Source organism: Triticum urartu, chromosome 6, assembly GCF_003073215.2.
Source record: "Triticum urartu cultivar G1812 chromosome 6, Tu2.1, whole genome shotgun sequence".
NCBI lineage: Eukaryota > Viridiplantae > Streptophyta > Magnoliopsida > Poales > Poaceae > Triticum > Triticum urartu.
The window spans coordinates 63,074,539-63,096,403 of NC_053027.1; the positions used below are offsets into that span (position 1 = coordinate 63,074,539).

A 21,865-nucleotide genomic window follows, 5' to 3' on the forward strand; every position below is an offset into this window, starting at 1 on the left:
ATAAATGTCAATTATGTAGAAAATACAAAAATACAGTAAATTATTTGATCCAGTTTTCATTGACAAAGCACTGAGAAATTTTCATGCAAAATGAAGCCACATAATAATCATATGAGAACCAGTAGGGTACATTGATAAGGTCCAAATATAAGAGGTCGGCACCACAATCATATAAGAACCGGTTTATAAATTGATAAGGTCCAAATATATCGCCCGGTAAAACGATAACTCGAACGAGAGATTTCTCCCATTATATAAGAGCGCATTTGCAAGCCAGATGAGAGCGAACTGAAGCCAAAATACATCACCTCTCCCATCCTTCAGTTGAAGAAGCAGAGCCACCAAACTCTCTTGTTGCAGGGACAGGCATGGAGGAAGAGACGGCTACCACGGCCGGACGGAAACACGATGACGGCGTCGACTCGGAGGATCCAGGGAGCGCCGGCAATGGCATCAGCTCGCTGGAGCAGCCCCTGCTGAAGAAAAGCAACACCCTGACGGCCAACCACCTCGCCATGGTCGGCGCCAAGGTCTCGCACATCGAGAGCCTCGACTACGAGTGAGTACTCCGTCCGTCAAACGCCCGATCCTCGGATGCCAGTTTCGTGAACTGAGCATGGCGTGGCCTGCAGGATCATCGAGAACGACCTCTTCAAGCACGACTGGAGGAGCCGGTCCACCGTGGAGGTGCTGCAGTACGTGTTCCTCAAGTGGGCGCTGGCGTTCCTGGTGGGGCTCCTCACCGGCGTCATCGCGTCGCTCATCAACCTCGCCATCGAGAACATCTCCGGCGTCAAGATGCTCCACATGGTCCGGCTCGTCCGGGACAAGAGGTACTGGGCCGGCTTCTTCTACTTCTCCGGCTTCAACCTGGCGCTCACGTTCGTCGCCGCCGTGCTCTGCGTCGTCTTCGCCCCCACCGCCGCCGGCCCCGGCATCCCCGAGATCAAGGCCTACCTCAACGGCGTCGACACGCCCAACATGTTCGGCGCGCCGCAGCTCATTGTCAAGGTAGCTTTTTATTTCTTTCTTCTTCCGCCTGAATCTGAACGAAATGCGTGACGTGACGTGATGGATGGATGATGGATTCTGTCATACGCTGGCCAGATCATAGGCAGCATCTGCGCGGTGGCGTCGGGGCTGGACCTCGGCAAGGAAGGCCCGCTGGTGCACATCGGCGCGTGCCTCGCCAACCTGCTCAGCCAGGGCGGCTCCGGCCGGTTCCGCCTCCGCTGGAAGTGGCTGCGCTTCTTCAACAACGACCGCGACCGGCGCGATCTCATCACCTGCGGTGCGTCGTCCGGCGTGTGCGCGGCGTTCCGGTCGCCCGTGGGCGGCGTGCTGTTCGCGCTCGAGGAGGTGGCCACCTGGTGGCGGAGCGCGCTGCTGTGGCGCACCTTCTTCAGCACGGCCACCGTGGTGGTGGTGCTGCGGGGCTTCATCGAGGTGTGCCGCGGCGGGCGGTGCGGCCTCTTCGGCGCGGGCGGGCTCATCATCTTCGACGTCGGCGACGTCACCGTCCGGTACCGCCTGGGCGACCTCCTCCTCGTCACGCTCGTCGGCGTCATGGGCGGCGTCCTCGGCGCGCTCTACAACCACGTCCTCCACATGGTGCTCCGCCTCTACAACCTCATCAACGACAAGGGCCGGATGGCGAAGCTGGCGCTGGCGCTGGCCGTGTGCGCGTTCACGTCGGCGGGGCTGTACGTGCTCCCCTTCGCCGTGCCGTGCACGCCGTGCGACCCGGCGTTCGGCGCCGCGTGCCCGGCCACCGGGAGGAGCGGCAACTTCAAGCAGTTCAACTGCCCCGCCGGGCAGTACAACGACCTGGCCACCCTCCTGCACGCCACCAACGTGGACGCCACCCGCAACATCTTCTCCACGGGCACCCCCGGCGAGTTCCGGCTGGACTCCCTGCTCATCTTCTTCGCCATCTACTGCGTGCTGGGGCTCTTCACCTTCGGCATCGCCGTGCCGTCGGGGCTCTTCCTCCCCATAATCCTCATGGGCGCCGCCTACGGCCGCATCGTGGCGCTCGTGCTCCAGAGCGCGGTGGCGGCGAGCATCGACCACGGGCTCTACGCCGTGCTCGGCGCCGCGGCGCTCATGTCGGGCTCCATGAGGATGACCGTCTCGCTCTGCGTCATCTTCCTGGAGCTCACCAACAACCTCACCCTACTGCCCATGACCATGTTCGTGCTGCTCATCGCCAAGACCGTCGGCGACGCCTTCAACCCCAGCATCTACGAGATCATCCTGGACCTCAAGGGCCTTCCCTTCCTAGAACCCAAGCCAGAGCCATGGATGAAGGACCTCACCGTGGGCGAGCTCGCCGCCGCCAAGCCGCGCACCATCAGCCTCCAGGTGGTCGAGAAGGTGTCGACCGTCCTGGAGGTGCTGCGGAACACCGGCCACAACGGGTTCCCGGTGGTGGACCGGCCGCGGCCCGGGCTGTCGGAGCTGCACGGGCTGGTCCTCCGGGCGCACCTCGTGGCCGTGCTGAGGAAGCGGTGGTTCCTTTTGGAGAAGAGGAGGACGGAGGAGTGGGAGGCCAGGGAGCGGTTCTCGTCGGTGGAGCTCGCCGACAAGAACTGCAAGATCGACGGCCTGGAGCTGACGCCGGAGGAGCTGGAGATGTACATCGACCTCCACCCGTTCACCAACACGACGCCCTACACCGTGGTGGAGACCATGTCGGTGGCCAAGGCCGTGGTGCTGTTCCGCTCCGTCGCGCTCCGGCACATGCTCATCATGCCCAAGTACCAGGGCCCCGAGGTGAGTCCAAAATCAACTCCAATGGCTTTTCAAGCATCATCAAACTGTTCTTGCACATTTGGATTTGGATGTGATGATGGATCCATTTTGGTGTGCAGATATCTCCGCTTGTGGGGATCTTGACGAGGCAGGACCTGCGGGCGCACAACATCCTCGGCGCGTTTCCTCACCTCGCCAAGAAGAGCAAGACGCACTGAAGCTGAAAGCTACTAGCACCATTTTTGAGAATCTGGATTGCTAAATCTCAGTCTCAGTCCATGCTATATTCGTGAGATCTTATGTGAAGATCTGTGCAAACAGTTTTTTTTGTGTCATTTGAATGAGACTTGATTAAATCTTAGTTGACTAAAATTTAGCCGCACGCTTTGGGAGTTATTACTGTCAACATGTTTCCTGTCTTGAAGCATGAGAACATTGACTCACTTGTCTCACTTGATATTAGACGGGACACTCAGAGATTCTTTCTTTTCTTCCTTCTTTTTCTTTCTGGTTCATGATTTGTTTGCTTTGTTGCCCATGTAAAATCACGCGTACACGTGTCCAATACACACTCATGATGCAATAAGCAGTTCTTAAAAATGTTTCAGCATCTCCGCAAAAAAAAATTGTTTCAGCAAGAATTGGAAAGCGAGAAGTCCCAACTTTTTGTATGAGTTTTTCGATTGTGTCATCTTTTTGGCGCCTCTGTTGGATTTCATTATCAGCATTGACATCCACCTACGAACACGCGATTGTGCATGCATACGCACAATTGTTTAAACTGCATATGCTGGAAAGAACATTCAAAAATAGTTTTCGATCTTGCTTGGACCAACGGAGTGTGGGGTTGGTTCCCACCTATTCCCTATTTCCCTTAATTCCCAGATAGGTGGCATATAAACAAGTTAAAAAAAAGTTAATTATATTAAATTAATCAAATATATAGAAGAAAATATCAAGGACTGCAAAACATGTAGAAGAAATATAAAGATCTACAAAACAGAATTCTTGCCGTGGCATTGCTCCAAGCTTTGAGAAGAGCGAGCTGTTGATGATGGCGCAGTGGTCGTCTCTCGTCGACTATATGGAGTGGTGACACGATGACGTTGATAGAAATGGGGGTTGGCGTTGGTTTTAGTCTGCGACGCCGCACCGAAAGGGTTTCACTTTTGCCATGGCAATGACAAGCATCAATATCAGGTTTCAATTGTATCAATATGAGAAGAAAGCAATTGTATCAGACGACAAGTCACAACCGAACAAAAAAACAAATGCACCATATATTTACCAGTTTAGCTACTTGTAAGTCGTCTGGAAATAGTTTTTGGGTCAATCGAAAGGAGCCGCTGGAGAGAAGGAAGAAGCTAATGCCGGCTCGCCGAAGATGCCCTCTGGAAAAAAAATAGTCATAGCTGGGCTGCTGGGGTTAGAGGTATGGCCAAGGGCGGCGATTGGGGGAAGGGCGGGGCGGCGAGGGAGGTGCGGGAGCGCCACTAGCCGCAGGCGGTGGCACGCAGTTAGGCCGGTGGTAGATCAACAGTTTGAGGTAGAAGATGAACAGTGAAACCATTTCAGAGGTTGAAGAAGCTGATATGGCCATCATCTTACATCCAATGGCTCATAACGATCGACTGACCCAAATTTGTTTTTCACTCACCTGACACCTAGCCAGCCCCTATATTTACATAACATCAGCACGTAGTTTTTGGTTATCCTAATCAATGCCTAAGCCTGCAACACACCAGCGCATAATTCAGTTATAGGCACTGGAATAAAAGGAACAGCAGCTCATCAAGTCCTTCTCCTAGCCCTTGACTTCTTGCTCGTTGTACTGGATCTGGGCGTGGCTTTTGTTGCAACAGCGGCAGACGGATCGGGAGCAGAGGCGCATTCCCCTGCCAGTTGCCTGCACATTTGGAAACAATGAAACAAATCATCTGATCAGAAATTCTCGGCTGCTAGTCTGCATTATCAAACAGGTAGATATCGGCTTGGCCGATATTCAGTTCGGCTTCTGGTCACAGGTCAGGTGCTTTCATTCAATGCAGGAAAAATGTTTAGATGGCCTCGAAAGCTCGGCCGGTGGTCTAACCTGCCGACCTCCTCAACCCGCTCTAAGAAAGGGTCGACACTATCCATGTAGGTGTTAAACTGCAGAAAGAACCAATATGTTAGCGGTTATAGATACATTTGAAATGAAGCATGCTTTATTGATGGTTTTACGAAGCAGTCTTCTAACTCAGCTACTCAGACATACCGCCTTCACAATGTTGTTGAATTTTGCGTGAATTTTCTGCTGTTGTGCTGTGGCACTGGTCCTTGCAGAAGCAGTTTCAGAACATAGCTTCGAAGCCTACGTGGTGACATAACGAAATGCAATATGTCAGCTATTTATGGACGGAAAAAAAGATACAATTAACAAAAAAAGCAACTAAATCTGCAGGCTTTAACAGTCAAAGAGATTGAGAGCTAGTATCGTGTTTCTGTACGAACAGTGGCAATAGATACTAATAAGGCCTCAAAAGAATCACCATAGGACGTGGTACATGCAAACACCAAAATTAACGACCTTTTCCCATTTTAAAAGGATATTAAAGTTCAAACAAGCCATAACTGCAGAATAAAGAACATCACCTTCGCGATCATTGCCTCTACTTTCTTTTCTCTAGGTTCAAGGCACTGCAATTTAACCTCAGTCTCGGAGCTCAAAGCGCCCATCTTCTGATTTTCATCTGCTATTATTTGATTCCTTTCTTTCACTTTTGCCTTGAGACGCTCCTCCATTTCATGTACTGGTTGGAAGGGATTCATGGAACAATGTGAGGGAAACAGTAACTCTTAGAAAGGGAGGAACATATAAAATATATTTTACAAACTAGAAATATAACCTTTTCCTTTCCACTCAACAATCTGTGCTTCAAAGGACATAACTGAGACACTTTCATCATTAAGCTTAGCCTTACGAGTTTTGACTTCCTTTTCAACTGTTTTAGCAGCAGCAAGCTAGCAGCAACAGAAAGTAGAAGAGTTAGCCCGGTCTCATCATTCAATCAATTCAGCTACAGAATTCAACCATGCTTTGCAGCTATTCTTACCTGTTCATGTACATCCTGGATTTTAGAGTGTTGCTTCACCAGTTTTTCATGAGCCTGCGATATGGAGATACTTTAAGATGCAATCACAGGGTATCAACTGGTGAAGCATAAGTAGGAACAAGTGCCATTCCGATACAAGCTAGCACCACCACCAGCTGTAACAGACGGAATCCAAAATATCGCAGATTATCATACAAGGAAACTAAATTGTCCTGGGAGATACATATGTAGCTGATGTTTTTCTTAATCAAATTTCATGGAAGTCTGAAATCAATTGTCACGGCCAATGTTTGAAGTAAAACAACTTCTGGAATTGGCATATTCTGATGAAAAGTGGAACTGGAATACCTTATTGCGTATCTCCAAAGTGCCAGTTTTCTCTTGAGCATTTTGTGTTGCTATTTTCTCAGACTCCTTCAACTTAGCACGGGCTGATTTCTTCTCTTCCAAGGCCCTCTTTAATACGAAATAAAATCCACAATCAGGTATGCAAGCTTACACAGATCCCTTATGATGATTAAATTCAGTAAATCACAGGTAGCAAGTCAAATAATAGGAGTCCAGCCCCTCCACGACCCAAATTGCATGGAAAAATTAACATAGCAATTTCCGGTCAACCAGGACGTTTATGCAGATATGCAGTTACCTAGTACTAGGCAGGTTATGCAGATATGCATGGAAAAATTAAAGTAGCAGGTCAACCAGGCCGTTTATGCAGATATGCAGTCACCTAGTACTAGGCAGATTAAAAGACCAGGTATAGATAATTTATCGTATAGTCACAACATCAGGTCACTGGACAAACATCATATACCAAATTTCCGAACCTTACCTGCTACTACAAATAAATAAAAAATGAAAAAGGTCTCACCTGAACCTTCTCTGGGGACTTTACTAACTTGGACCTCAATTTGGAGTTTTCTTGGGCATGTTTAGTCAACTCAAAATCAGCCTGGGTTATCTGCAACACGAAACATAGATGCAACAAATATACATTATGCAGTGAGCTGTTGTTTTTCCGCAGAATATCAAACAATCAGCTTAAATTGGCAGCAATATATCAGATGTTCAATATCCTCACAAGCAGATGTCAAGACTCAGAGTAAATGGTGAATATAAAAGTAATTTAAACAGATTGTGCACAGAGTTCACTTTTCAGATGGTAAATTGTAGATACCCTGGTCCTATATGGGCTGGAGCACTTCTACCCTACGAAGGGTGAATGGAGCTTATGGCTTCTCAAAGTTAAGATGGAACAGGAGATGTGTTAAGTAGGGCCAATAGCTCCTGGTTTAGTGAACTCTGTGGCCCTATAAATAAATATAGTACTTAATGTTGCAAGTTATAACCAATCACAATTAATGCACCTTGTTCTGATTAGGGCTCACACTTTTTCAAGCTAGTTTGAGCTCCAATTTAGTTTGATTTGGCAGATGAGCAGATCTCCTGTTTCAGGTTTCAAAAAGGATGCTAGGAGAGCTCTGGGTTTATTGCATCAAAACCAGCTCGAGATTCATCTAGGAAGATACTTGGAGGCAAGGTTTTTGACCAAGTAGCTCTAGCTTTCATCTAGAATACCAGAATCGAAGACACGCCAAAGGCACAAGGCTCAATAGATTGCACCACAACTACACAAAGCTGTTTATATTTGACCTAATATGGTAATGTGTGAGGCATTTTAATCAGAAACTCATAGACCATGTAGCATGCTTGGCTCTCTGTATGGATTATACTTTCTTTGTAACTCATGATGCCAGAAATCCACAGAAAATAATTAGCTTTTTGGATGGAGAATGATACTACAGGAAGACATCGTTCTAATTAACTTAGTTGTATATATAGCTTTGAGAAATTTACAATGAACTGAAGGGCTTTACAACGCTGTAAAATCATTATAAGACAGTTCAGAGCTGAAGTGGAGGTTCAAGTAGACCTATATGATGAATGAAATGTCACATACAAAACAAAAACTGCTAATCACATGTCGTGACGTGTTTTCAACCACATTGAACCTAACCATAGTATTAAAATAGAGTTTTGGACTCACGGAAGAAATAGAAGAAATCATGCTAACACAGGGTAGGAATCAGCACACCTTCATGTCGATCTCCTCTTTCTTGTCACTGATGGCTGCGGCTTTTGCTCGCAGGGCCAGTTGCTGCTTGTTGTAAACCTGAACTTTCTGCTGCAGAGCATTGACGTCCACTTCCAGCTGCTGGGCCATGGGCTCCTCCATCTGCTCCGCGAGCTCATGATCCGCGATCTCCTTCTGAAGCTGCACGAGAGAAACGAGGACCCTACTCTAAGAATCGCTGGTCGCCCTGTGGGCATTTCCACGAACAGGAGAGCTGCATAGACTGCGAACAGGGAAGACCTGGGCGATCCTGGCCTTGAGCTCCAGGTCGCGCTCGTGGTAGTCGGAGGACTCGCTGACGATGGGCTGCAGGAGCTCCGTCTTGTCGTGCCTGTAGAGGAGGAAGTTGATGAGGGCGCTGAGGACCTCGACGACGCGGCGCGGCGTCGGGTGGGTGAAGTCGGCGAGCGTCAGGTCCCTGTAGTGGATGGACTCGAGGAAGGCCTGCGACTTGCTGTAGAGGCGCAGCAGCCGGATGGCCTCCTCGTGGTGCTCCGGGTTGTCCAGCACCTCCAGCTCGCTGAACCCTAGCTGCCCGCCCTCGCCGTCCCTGCGAAAATCCGGCCTGGTGAGCGAGCGGGCGGGATGGGGGGGGGGGGGGGGGGGGGGGGGGAGCGACGGCGTGCTTGTGTTGTTACCCGGGGGCGTCGACGAAGTAGTCGAAGAAGCGGCCGAGGACGCCCGGGAGCAGGTCGGGCTGCGGGCTGGCGATGTGCTCGGCGCGGAGGTTGGCGAAGGGGGCGACATCGAACTCGACCAGCTGCTCCGCGATCTTCGCCGGCGGCAGTAACGGGAAATGGAAGCCGGACGCCATCGGGTGAGACGCCGCCGGGGAGAGGACGGTGGCCGGAGAATCGCCGAGAGATTTTTCTTCCCCAAATCCAAATGTTTTGGACGGCCGCAACGGCTAGCGGCGTAGTGTATCTTTTTTTTTTAGTGTACGTACTGACTACTGAGCCTTTTACCTGCTCAGATGGGCCGAATGAATACGGCCCGTTAAGAATTCAGTTCACCGCCTTGCGCGCCGAATAGTCCAGCAAACACTGTAAGCGTCTAATAATTGTGTCTTGCCTCCAAAAAAAAGGGTCTAACAATTGTGTCTGGTACTTTGCCTAAAGAGTTCAATCTAGAGAGCACAATCTAGAGATCCTCATTCTTGGATGTTGGCACCTTTGAATGCAAAGAAATAACAAAATATTTAAAAGGCATCAACCAATCTACGGGGCGTGCTCAGGCTGGGGGGGTGGAAGGATGGGTGACCGTCCATGAGGGTGATTAGAGATTAGAGGTTAAAATAATTCAGAAATTTGAAAATCGGGAAAAAAATCAAAAAATAAAATAAAAAAATTAAATAGAAAATTTTAAAAAAATCCTTTAGTACCGGTTGGTGTTACCAACCGGGACTAAAGGTGGACCTCCAGGCAGCGGCCACGTGAAGGGTCTTTAGTAACGACCCTTTAGTCCTGGTTCCAGAACCGGAACTAAAGGCCTTTATGAACTGGGACAAAAGGCCATTTTTCTCTAGTGAGTTGGTTCCCACCCAAATTGGTGCTAAGGATATGACGCGCGTGCAGGTGAGAAACGAAAAATGGTTGAGAGCATAAGCAATATCATTCTTTGAAAATTGTCGAAACTCGGTTCTAAAAAAGCAAACTTTGCTCTAATGGTTTTTTTCCTTAAGACCTATCTTTACGCCTGCATGTCAGTTTTTTTTCCAGAAAAGACAGAATTTTATGTTTCTTTTCAGCATCTTCCTCTCATAATTTGGGTCAGTTTGGGCCTTACACATAGTCAACTCTCTTTTAGCAACTTATTTTCTTAGCACCTCACTCCACAATGGTCGGTTTCTTAGCATAAAGTTTCGACCAACTTTGGCAATACCCTCAACCTCTATTGTGGTTAAGTAAAAAATATTCGCTGCACGCACTTTCTTCTCGTCCTCTCGTTTCCTTCTAGTGAGCATCATGCATCTCTAGCCTACTTCCATTCATAAGATAGAAATATCATAGAAATAAGAAAGTTGTAGAAAATGAGATGTCATTATCTCAAATCCAATAAGTAGGAATGAAAATAGAGATGCCATTTGAATCATGGAACAATTTTTTTCCATTGAGACCAAAATAATGTTTCTTTTCCTTTGAAACATGGAGAATATGAATAACCCATGTATAGTAATAGGATTCTATCATGCAAACCGAAGCGCGATAGTCGTAATAATGCGCATATGAAGTTCGGGGCTCAAAAAACATGTCTAGCAGGGTCATCACACAACCCTTGGCCTTCAAAAATTATGGAGTGCACTCCAAATAGTAGCCCGTGGAGGAGTGGGGTGCAGATATGGACCGCACTCCATATCCAACTGTTCGCGTGACAGACAACAATTGTTTGCATCCTGTATCTTCCTCTCCCAGCCAGTGGCGTAGTGCCGTAGTCGCCCGTGTTGAGTATATTGATTATTAGGAAATATAGGGTAGACTAGGATTCGGTCCTGCCTTGTCTTGTACTATAAGTTGGTCATTATACTTCTATATATATGCCCACAAGGATCAGGCAATACAACGAAATATTCCACCAAATCTCTCTCTCTCTCCCTTCTAACAGCCCATACCAATCCCGCTCCTTTCCCATTGAGTGTACCTTTTCCCTGTCTCTTTTGCCGCCGGAGCGCGGCTATATAAACCGACAGGCTCCCCACCGCCGCCACTCAACCATCTTCCCCTCAGCCCACTATTTTCACCTGCACCCACCTTGCTAGAGCCACATTGCCTAGCGTTACTTTGAGAGGTTCAGCAAAAGCGCCGAAGCGCCTCCCTGTTGCCCACCAGTAACTCGTATGTGTGACGAAAGCCACCATGGCACAAGTAGAAGCCACGGTCAAGAAAGCCGTGGCTGCCATCCGCGTCCAAGAAGCCCAATGGTACGTAGACCGAGCCAAACATCAAGTGGAAGTATTTGAAGCCGCCCCTCTTGTGAGGTCACCTCCATACGAAGAAAGCCGTCGAAATAAAAATGATGTTTCAATTTCTCACTCTAGGTCAATTTCAATTTTCTATTCTTAAGTCAATTTCAATTTCAGTTATGTGGTGTTGATAGCAAGTTTTGCCGACGGAAATTGCAAGTGTGATGCTCAACAGAATGAGAATACAATGCAATTTTCTATTCCCTTTGTCCGAAAAAACTTGTCTAGGCTAAGCTTTTTTTTAGTATCTCTCTGAGCAAGAGCTAAAGTAGCTCCTAAGAATAGTGTTATTGTACCTACTAAAGAAATAAAACTCATTATCAAAGGTAGATATGAAAAGAGAAAGAAGTCGAGCTAGAAGAAAAATTCCCACAGCAACCATAGTTGCTACGTCTATAAGAGCCGAAAGATTGTCTCTCAAATGAATGTATCTAGCACTAAATTGGTGCTAGATAAATTCATTTGAGGGACACTTTTTTTTTTGGACGAAGGGAGTATATTATAACAATGAACATAGACGCTGAAGAATGGGCCCGCTAAAAATGGAGTTCAGACTACAACAATTTTGTGTTGCACAACTTCCAAAAGAAATGATGCGCGCTCTGAAACGATTTTGAAGGCCGCAAATATATGGCGCATCGGCTAGAGTTGCTCTAAGGTATCCCCAATTCTCATCTACTCCTACTAACACCGTCCCATAATGTAAGACATTTTTGCAACCTGTTTTATCTTGCAAAAACGTCTTGCATCGTCTGGGACGGAAGGAGTACTACTAGATGCCATGATATGTTAACCTGATATAAGTATGTACACACGTCCCATGCTGTCCGTAATCACACACCCGTTAATTCACGCCTATCCTGATTACACAGCAGCTTCCTGTATGTATCACGAAATTGGTAGCTCTGGAAGTAAAATCAGAGTTTCAGCTGTTCCGTGTCTTCTCTGTCATCCTTCCCCCCGCCTTCCGTTTGCTCCTTGTCCATGGAAGGATCCCTCGGGCCAGAGCTCGCGTCTCCCGGCCTCTCCGTCAAGAACTGTTCCCAGAAGTTGTCATTCGCCTTGACAGGAGCTGCCGGCTCGGCGGCCACCCGCGTATCCTCTCGTGGAGTCGGCGCTTCCGCTGTGCCGGCATCGACTGATGCCTTCGGGTTACCGCCCATGGCGGCTGCGGTGGCCTCCGGTGGGTTGTCGCTTCCCTCGTCGATGGTGGTGCTCCCGTCTGCATTGGAGGCTTGGCCTCTGTCGACGTCCATCGAGCATGATGCTAGAGTTAGGCTCAGATGGCACGGCGACAGCCCTTCATCGTTCACAGCCGGTGCGAAGAACGAGCTCTTGGAGGGGCAGATGGACGTCCCGGTATCGGAGAGTTCCATGATCTGTGGTACCAGAGGAAGGCATCCCGTCCCCATTCCGTCATGAACTGGAGGATGCCTGCCATGCGGGCTACCGTTGTCTTCGTGCGAGCTTTGGGTGCTCAGGGTGACGAGGTTGCTCTCCGCCGCCGCAGAGCAGAGCCCCAACTTGAGCTTATCGGAGAAGTGCTGGTTCAGAAGGTTGCCCATTTCTTGCCTGGAAGTGGCGCTGTGGTCATCGCAGAAGCTAGCGGTTTCCGTGGCCTCGACGGCGTAGTCTAGCCCGGACAACCTTCTCTTCTTGTGCAAAGCATCTGCGAACATCGAGGATGCCTCTGCCATCTTGACAAGCTTACTGACAAAGTGAGGGTTCTTGCTGGCCTGCTGCAGGAAGGCGATCATCTTGCCCTGCCGCTGCTCCATGTCGACCGCTCGTCGCTCCAGGGCCTCAATCTGGAACATGGTTCCGGACTCCTGCTGCTTGGACTTCCAGAGCTCGGCCTGTAGGTTTGCTTTCTCTCGTGCAAGCCGGTCGATCTCGTCTTCGAAGAATGAACGCTCGTTATCAGGCAGCGCACCTGGTTGATGACTGTGGCTGTGGATAGGCTTCCGCCTGTAGATGTTCTTCAGCAGGTGCTTCTGCCCCTTGACAAAGTACTCGTTACCGAATTCCCATCGCTCTGGATCTATTTTACGGAATCCCTGCAACATTGATGGTTTTTCAAAGGGTCAGATAGTTTGATGAAACTTTGGACATGATCAAACATCAACAAGCAAAACATTGCACAAATCTCAAACACTACTTGCAAGACAACAAAATCTCTCTGGTAAATGTAACCCCAAAATACGACAAGCTGCAAACAGAGAAGATGATGAGGAATCGTTTTCTGCACTTCTGTTTGTGTTAAGAAAAGACCATCTTTTGCTACAAACATTTGTAGGACAGTCTAATAGAGCAGGAAATGGTAGTTCAAATGGCCAGTGTTTTACAACAACCAATATAATACCACCTCCGAGATCTCAGAGGTCTTAGCAAGAGGATAACAAAGCCGCCTCTAACGAAATCAGTAATAAGTTGGAGCCTACTCCCACTGTCTCACTGTGATTATCTTTGACCGTTGCTTGGTGGCTTTATCTATAGTCGGGCGAATGCCTTTTATCTAAAAAGTCTCTGTTTCACAACATTTATCCATGGAGTGGATCAGGAGTGTAGTTAGTGCAATGTTTTCATTCTCTACCCCTACTTTTTTTCCAAAACGTGAGGTAATAGCTTTGCCCGCTCCATTAATTAAGAAGATCGTTGCCCAGTTAATTATGGAAAATTGAGCTAGAACCGATTCAACAAGGGTGAAACCCACTCCCCAACATCACAAACACATTGGGGGCAAGCCCACTCTCGCCACCGGCATGCCGAACATCGCAACAAATGCCAACCACACAAACACATAACATCCGCCTTCTATTCCTCCCATTCCAAATACAACAAATAATGGAAAGGGTGGGGTAGTGTGTGCGCCACTAACCATTTTGATCGTGCCATCCCACGACGTAGCACCGTGGCTCACCTCATCGTCCACCAAAGCGAAAGCTACGGCCTACGACTCTGTATCCCGCACGTACTCAGACGTGGCCACGCATACAACTCAAGCTAACTGAAAAACGGAGAAACAGCTAGACTACATGCACAGGATTATCTAACACCAGAGCATACACCGCCCGTGAGGACGGGAGAACCCTACCTTTTAGAGCTTTGGAAGGGGTTTAAGTTGTGGGTGTTAATTTAATAGTGGCCGGCTTGCGTGGTCATCTTTCATTAACTCCTCTTTGATTCAGTTCATGTGCATGGTGGGCTGCCACAGTTATGGTGAAACAGAGGGAGTGATAGCTATTGAACAAAAACAAATGCAGATCATATCGCACTGACTGTGACCAAGCTTGCTAAACAAGCAAAAACTACAGGAACAATGAACACTCTGAACAAATATTTCCAAACGGAGGGAATAGCTATTGTTATATACCAAAGATAGATACTCCTACCCGCAAAAAAAAAACATACCTACTCCATTGCACAATACAAAAATCCTAATATTTCAGACTCGATCAATATAAACACAGCGCATAATTTCAGTAGCAGCTGAACCAAGTTCCACCACAAACATCAGCATCGATCATGAATGTAACACCACAACCCGGACCTAGCAACCATGAAAACAGAATCAGGTCAATGCAATGCAACCTGAGCCTTAAACTCGAGCTAGCCAACCAAAGCAGCGAGCGTGCATCTATTTGTTCTAAAGAAAGAATGTAGTTATTCACAAGCATCCGACCAGCCCAGCGCACAAAATTATGAACATGTCAACAAATTTGGCACCATATCAAGTCCTAATTTTTGGCATTAAACTGCAATCAAGCCCAACTAAGAAAACCAGCATCCTAAAAGATATTAAGCAGTAGCAGTTCACCACAGCAGCGCAGAGATTTGGGCACCTACGCCACCCACCCAAGATCCAAATTTGACAACAACAAAAAGAGCAGCAGCTCAGCTCCACCTAACAAATCCCCCGCAGACGCGCAAATCTGAATCCCGAAATCCGCAGGGACTTGACCGAGATCGCATCGAGATTGAGGGGGAGAGGGGGGAGGCGTTACGTACGTAGGTGTTGAGCTGGCGGATGAAGCTGGAGAAATTGCTGTGCTTGAAGTAGGCGGGCAGCAGCCGCGCGGCGAACTCGGGCGAGTTCCAGACCACGAAGCTCGTGTCCGACGCGTCGCTCCACGACACCACCGCGTCCGTCGCCGGGTCGTCCACCATCTCGTACGTCTTGAGCAGGAACGGCGCCGGCCCGCCGCCCCCGCCGCCGCGGGCGCCGGCCGCGCCTGAGCCTTCCATGGGATGGGAGTGCCGCCTCGCGGGCTTGCGGTGCTGCTCGCCTACTCGGGTTGGTGGGAGGGGCAGAGATGGCCGGGAAAGGGGAGTCGTCGTGGTCGCTGCGGGTGGATCGGGGTTTGGTTTGCTTTGGTCTTTCCTCTTTCTTTTTCTTTTTCTTTTAGTGTGGCTAGATATGAACATACTCCCCCCGGTCCTAGAATGTTCTTCGAGTCATCCATCTTCTTTGGCAAGGGAAGTACAGATGAGAATAATGAGCATCTCAAGGAGATTATTGGGATCCAGTCAGAGGCTTTGAGTGAAAAATACTTGGGTTTACCAACTGTGATGGGAAGTTCTAAAGAAGAGACTTTTAAATATGTCTGGGAAAGTGCTAAGGGAAAGGTTACTGGATACAAAGGGCAGTGTATGTCCAAGAAGGCTCGTGAGGTGCTGGTCAAGTCGGTGCTTCAATCTATCCCTACGTTCATCATGAGCTGCTTCCAACGTACTAAGAAATTGTGCGGAAACCTGACATCTATCTCTTCAAACTTTTGGTGGGTGAAGCAAATGGTGAAAAAAAGGTGCATTGGATAGCTTGGAAGAAAATGTGCATGAGCAAACAGGATGGCGGAATGGGCTTCCGGGACATGGAGGCTTTCAATCAAGCGTTGCTTGCAAAGCAAGCTTGGAGGATTCTGCAAGTCTCGTCCTTCCTCTGTGCTAGGGTTCTCAAGTCCAAGTACTTCACAAATGGATCAATACTTAATGCAACTTGCCCGAGTGGTGGGTCATATACCATTAGTGCAGAACCGGGCAATAGCACCGGTTCGTAAGGGGCTTTAGTGCCGGTTCGGTAACCGGTACTAAATTGTAGGCACTAAAGCCCCCCCTTTAGTACCGGTTCAGCACGAACCGGTGCTAAAGGGCAAACACGTGGCACGAGCCAGCTCCGTGGGCGCGTAGGACATTAGTACCGGTTGGTAACAACAACCGGTACTAAATGTTTTGGTTTTATTTTTTATTTTTACTTTAAATTTGTGTTTTCAATTTAATTTAGTGATTGTTTTACATTATAATGAGTTGTTAAATCATTAGGTGATTAGTTTGACTGGATGCGTGTGGATCCTAGCTAAGTCATCAAGTATATGTCATATCCATATTATATATACTTGATCACATACTTAAGTGATCGAGGTAATATGGATATAGCATATACTTGATCACTTAGCTAGAATCCATCCAGTTGAAACTAATATGCAATTTCTTTCATAGATGATATAATAACTCATCATCATCATCATCATATTAATTAATATAAAAACTCTTGCATCATATATATCATCACCAACGGTTTTCATAGCAAAGATATCATCGAGTTCAACATGGTAATGATATTATAAGCGTTCATAACACCACAAAAGCAAATCACTCTTTGAGATTAAGTTCAGGACGAAGAACACGGACATGAGAGGACAAGTACTAAGAGCATGAACTAGCTAATTAATCACTCCTGCTGCTCTCTCTCAGGTAAAATAGCATAGAACATGTATAGCTTTGCTGATTCATCATATTGGAGCATGTAGATGAACCTGTCTCCTAATCGTGGGTTGCGCTTCTGATTGCTGCCCCCTAGTACTTCTCTGTGATCGTTCACAATTTTGCTCCAGTCTTTTACTATTAAGCATTCCTCGCTATTAGAAATCATGAATGCACTAAAGTGCATTGTAGGATATCTTGGCCGTAAGCTAACAATATTCATGGTACCTTTAGTCTCGATCCAATCAGGCACAACATTCATCGGGAGTACCTGTTAAAGAACATCGTATAGTAACATACTTAGCAATGAAGTTTAGTTTAAAAAATAATGTATGCAAAAGATGCACTGAGGAGAAATAGTAGAAATCTTACCATCTTTCCTAAATATATGTGACCGTAGTTCAGTATGAACACTATTGGTCGCACGTTTTGAGTACTAACATTTCTAAGTGCAGGAAAGAAATTTGTCTTGACAGCATCAAGATCCTCAAGCCATGAAACATAATGACTTGTCTCCTCGCAGTTTAGTTCAGCCCCGGGACAGTGGACGGTCCTGTCTACCAAGCGCCGGACATGTTTGCTTGATTGGAAGTAAGCTGTCAATATAAATTGAGATCTATTAATTATTTAACTGGTTCAAATAATCTCATATCGAAGACATAAATATGGTTGAGAAACTCACATAATGATAGAACTGGAGGCGTCTGCACATCGACCCAGATGTCTCTATTACCTTTAATATCATCTTCCGGACGAATATCAAAAGTGATAACCATATCAGGCTCAAATGCATAAGCCTTGCATAGTGCTTGCCAAGTTTTGCATTCAAAATAGGTGTATGTGTCTGCATTGTATAATTTGACGTTGAAGGTATAACCATGCTCGGTCTTCAAGTAAACTCTTTTTACCTCCATAGTTTCGTTAGGACTGAAACCTATCTTATCCAAGACAAAAATTCTTGCATGGCAGGGGATACGCTAGTAGAATAGTGAAAAATTAAAATTAAAAGGTGAAGCAAATGAAGCATAAGTCATGCTTAATTACGAAAAAAGACTTGTCGTTGTGACTTACTGTATGCACTTCGAAGTTCTCATCCAGCTTGATGCTGAAGCGTCTATCATCAACTAGAAAATTTCTGCCGCACAGGCCGCGCTGGTCTTCGCAGTATTCGCACATAATGAAATCGTGTTCGTTGTCAGATGACATTCCTATGTTCATAGGTGAAACATTAAGCACTTATTAGTTCTGTTAATTCAACTAGTTCAACTAAGCACTTACGAAGAATATACCTAATTAATTGAACTAATTCAACTAACTAGTTCAACTAATTAATTCAACTAAACTAGTTCTGTTAATTAGATAATGAAATCTCATATAACTAAATTAAATATATATGTAACATATAATTTATATCTAATATCTAACATATATGTTCATATATAGGTGAAACATTAAACACTTACTAGTTCTATTAATTCAACTAAGCATTTACTAAAAATAAACTAGTTCTATTAATTTCTTACTAAAATAAAGTAGGTAGTTCTATATAGTAATATTTTGATTAGATCATCAAATCTCATATACCTAAATTTTCTTACTAAAAATAAACTTGTTCTATTAATTTTCATACTAAAAATAAACTAGTCATATTAATTCAACTAGTTCAAATCTCATATACATACCTAATTAATATCTAGCTATACTAATTCAACTAGTTCAACTTGTTCTAATTCATGTAAAATATATTTTACATTAATATTTAACATCTTTTCTATATAATTCATCTAACATTAACATTCTAACATTATTATCTACGTAATTTATCTAATATTAATCTAAACAACAGAAAATAGAATAAGTAAAAACAATGTGTGTGTGTATGTGTGTGTGTGGTGTGTGTGTGTGTCTCTCTCTGTGTGTGTGTGTGGTGTGTGTGTGTGTGTCTCTCTCTGTGTGTGTGTGTACGACCGGGGAGCGGCGGCGTACGGGCGGCGGCGGGCGACGACGGGGCCGGGGACGGGCGCGGCGGGCGAGAGGCGGCGGCGACATACGGGCGCGGCGGGGACGACGGGCCGGGCGGTGACGGCGACGACGGGTGGCGGGGGCGACGGCGGTGACGGCGACGACGAGTGGCGTGGGCGACGGCGATGACGGGCGGCGGGGGCTGCGAGGGCGGCGCGCGATGGGCGACGGGCGCGGCGAAGAAGTTTGGATCAAGAAGAACTACTGGTGGGCGAAACTGATTTTTTGTAGGTTCCATATATTATAGGAGGGGTCTTTAGTGCCGGTTGGAGCCATCAACCGGTACTAAAGGCCTATTTTCGCCAGGCCAAGGGGCGGGAAACGGCCCCTTTAGTACCGGTTCGTGCCACGAACCGGTACTGAAGACCCCCCCCTTTAGTATCGGTTGGAGCCACCAACCGGTACTAAAGGTTGTGCGCTGCCACCGGCAGTGCACAATGTTTAGTCCCACCTCGCCGAGCGAAGGGCAGCCGCACTGGTTTATAAACCCAGCCGCGGCTGCTCCTTTGAGCTTCTCTATATAGCAGACTTCTGGGCCTAATTAACTAGGGCGCGCTGCCCTATGAGCCAGCTGGCCCTTCTGGGCCTGCATTTGCACACTCTAGGTCTGGCAGGCCCACTCGGCAGCGCGCCAACAAATTTTTTATATAGTTTTTTTTCTTTTCTGCATTATTTATTTTCTTCTATTTATTTTTGAGTAGTTTTCATATAGTTCTTTTTTTCATTTCTGCATAATTTATTTTCTTCTATTTATTTTTGAGTAATTTTTTGTATAGTTTTTTTATTTTCTGCATTATTTCTTTTCTTCTATTTATTGTCTTCTGGAAATTGAATGCTGCATACTGAACACAAAAGAAGTCTGGAGTTCAAATAAGTTTAAAAAACATTGAAGTGGCCGTGTAACAGATGAATTTTTATTTTTTGCATTATTTATTTTCTTCTATTTATTTTTGAGTAGTTTTTTATATAGTTTTTTTCTTGATACCATGCCAAGTTTCAGCATTTTCAGGATTCATTTTCTAGTGATTTTCAATTTCACGGTCATTTAGCTCTCTAAACAATTAGGTAAATGACCGAAAAACAACAAATGATGTCAGAACATGTTGGAAATTGATGGCGTCGCTTTGAATGCTGCATACTGAACACAAAAGAAGTCCGGAGTTCAAATAAGTTTGAAAAACATTGAGGTGCCCGTGTAACAGATGAGTTCTCATCTGAAACTCTGATACTCCGAAAGAGTTTGTCCAGGTTTTACACGTAGTGCGTCCAGTTTTTGCCGTGACCCTCTCTACTCTTTCTCACATGCTATGCGGGTGAAATGATGATACCATGCCAAGTTTCAACATTTTCAGAATTCATTTTGTAGTGATTTTCAACAAAAAACAACAAAATGATGATCAGAACATGTTGGAAATTGATGACGTCGCTTTGAATGCTGCATACTGAACACAAAAGAAGTCCGGAGTTCAAATAAGTTTAAAAAACATTGAAGTGGCCATGTAACAGATGAGTTCTCGTCCGAAACCCTGATACTCCGAAAGAGTTTGTCCAGTTTGTACACGAAGTGCGTCCAGTTTTTGCCGTGACCCTCTCTACTCTTTCGCGCATGCTATGTGGGTGATATGATGATACCATGCCAAGTTTCAACATTTTCAGGATTCATTTTGTAGTGATTTTAAATTTCACGGTCATTTAGCTCTCTAAACAATTAGGTAAATGACCGAAAAACAACAAATGATGTCAGAACATGTTGGAAATTGATGACGTCGCTTTAAATGCTGCATACTAAACACAAAAGAAGTCCGGAGTTCAAATAAGTTTAAAAAACATTGAAGTGGCCATGTAACAGATGAGTTCTCGTCCGAAACCCTGATACTCGGAAAGAGTATGTCCAGTTTGTACACGAAGTGCGTCCAGTTTTTGCCGTGACCCTCTCTACTCTTTAGCGCATGCTATGCAGGTGATATGATGATACCATGCCAAGTTTCAACATTTTCAAGATTCATTTTGTAGTGATTTTCAATTTCACGGTCATTTAGCTCTCTAAACAATTAGGTAAATGACCGAAAAACAACAAATGATGTCAGAACATGTTGGAAATTGATGACGTCGCTTTGAATGCTGCATACTGAACACAAAAGAAGTCCGGAGTTCAAATAAGTTTAAAAAACATTGAAGTGCCCTGTGTAACAGATGAGTTCTCGTCCGAAACCCTGATACTCCGAAAGAGTTTGTCCAGTTTGTACACGAAGTGCGTCCAGTTTTTGCCGTGACCCTCTCTACTCTTTCGCCATGCTATGCGGGTGATATGATGATACCATGCCAAGTTTCAACATTTTCAGGATTCATTTTGTAGTGATTTTCAATTTCACGGTCATTTAGCTCTCTAAACAATTAGGTAAATGACCGAAAAACAACAAATGATGTCAGAACATGTTGGAAATTGATGACGTCGCTTTGAATGCTGCATACTGAACACAAAAGAAGTCCGGAGTTCAAATAAGTTTAAAAAACATTGAAGTGGCCATGTAACAGATGAGTTCTCGTCCGAAACCCTGATACTCAGAAAGAGTTTGTCCAGTTTGTACACGAAGTGCGTCCAGTTTTTGCCGTGACCCTCTCTACTCTTTCGCGCATGCTATGCGGGTGATATGATGATACCATGCCAAGTTTCAACATTTTCAGGATTCATTTTGTAGTGATTTTCAATTTCACGGTCATTTAGCTCTCTAAACAATTAGGTAAATGACCGAAAAACAACAAATGATGTCAGAACATGTTGGAAATTGATGACGTCGCTTTAAATGCTGCATACTGAACACAAAAGAAGTCCGGAGTTCAAATAAGTTTAAAAAACATTGAAGTGGCCATGTAACAGATGAGTTCTCGTCCGAAACCCTGATACTCTGAAAGAGTTTGTCCAGTTTGTACATGAAGTGCGTCCAGTTTTTGCCGTGACCCTCTCTACTCTTTCGCGCATACTATGCGGGTGATATGATGATACCATGCCAAGTTTCAACATTTTCAGGATTCATTTTGTAGTGATTTTCAATTTCACGGTCATTTAGCTCTCTAAAACAATTAGGTAAATGACCGAAAAACAATCAAATGATGTCAGAACATGTTGGAAATTGATGACGT

At 45.9% G+C, this 21,865-nt stretch overlaps 3 protein-coding genes across 3 annotated transcripts; 1 reads left to right on the forward strand and 2 right to left on the reverse strand.

Moving 5' to 3' along the window:
- Nucleotides 1–276: 276 nt before the first annotated feature.
- Nucleotides 277–3,253, forward strand: LOC125513967 (chloride channel protein CLC-b-like). The gene is made up of 4 exons (XM_048679206.1): nucleotides 277–559; nucleotides 633–1,011; nucleotides 1,108–2,775; nucleotides 2,874–3,253. Exons 1-4 carry the CDS (start codon nucleotides 369–371, stop codon nucleotides 2,970–2,972), a joined length of 2,337 nt encoding a protein of 778 aa, XP_048535163.1. The 5' UTR covers nucleotides 277–368; the 3' UTR covers nucleotides 2,973–3,253.
- Nucleotides 3,254–4,301: 1,048 nt separating this feature from the next.
- LOC125513513 (kinetochore protein NUF2 homolog) lies at nucleotides 4,302–8,901 on the reverse strand. The gene is made up of 11 exons (XM_048678642.1): nucleotides 8,622–8,901; nucleotides 8,224–8,533; nucleotides 7,945–8,124; nucleotides 6,721–6,810; nucleotides 6,198–6,305; nucleotides 5,850–5,903; nucleotides 5,643–5,757; nucleotides 5,389–5,546; nucleotides 5,012–5,107; nucleotides 4,847–4,905; nucleotides 4,302–4,660 (listed from the first exon to the last, which is right to left on the reverse strand). Exons 1-11 carry the CDS (start codon nucleotides 8,795–8,797, stop codon nucleotides 4,546–4,548), a joined length of 1,461 nt encoding a protein of 486 aa, XP_048534599.1. The 5' UTR covers nucleotides 8,798–8,901; the 3' UTR covers nucleotides 4,302–4,545.
- Nucleotides 8,902–11,526: 2,625 nt separating this feature from the next.
- LOC125513825 (heat stress transcription factor A-5) lies at nucleotides 11,527–15,360 on the reverse strand. Its single transcript, XM_048679034.1, has 2 exons — nucleotides 14,951–15,360; nucleotides 11,527–12,999 (listed from the first exon to the last, which is right to left on the reverse strand). The coding sequence occupies exons 1-2, from the start codon at nucleotides 15,185–15,187 to the stop codon at nucleotides 11,860–11,862; spliced, it is 1,377 nt and encodes a 458-aa protein (XP_048534991.1). The 5' UTR covers nucleotides 15,188–15,360; the 3' UTR covers nucleotides 11,527–11,859.
- Nucleotides 15,361–21,865: the final 6,505 nt, after the last annotated feature.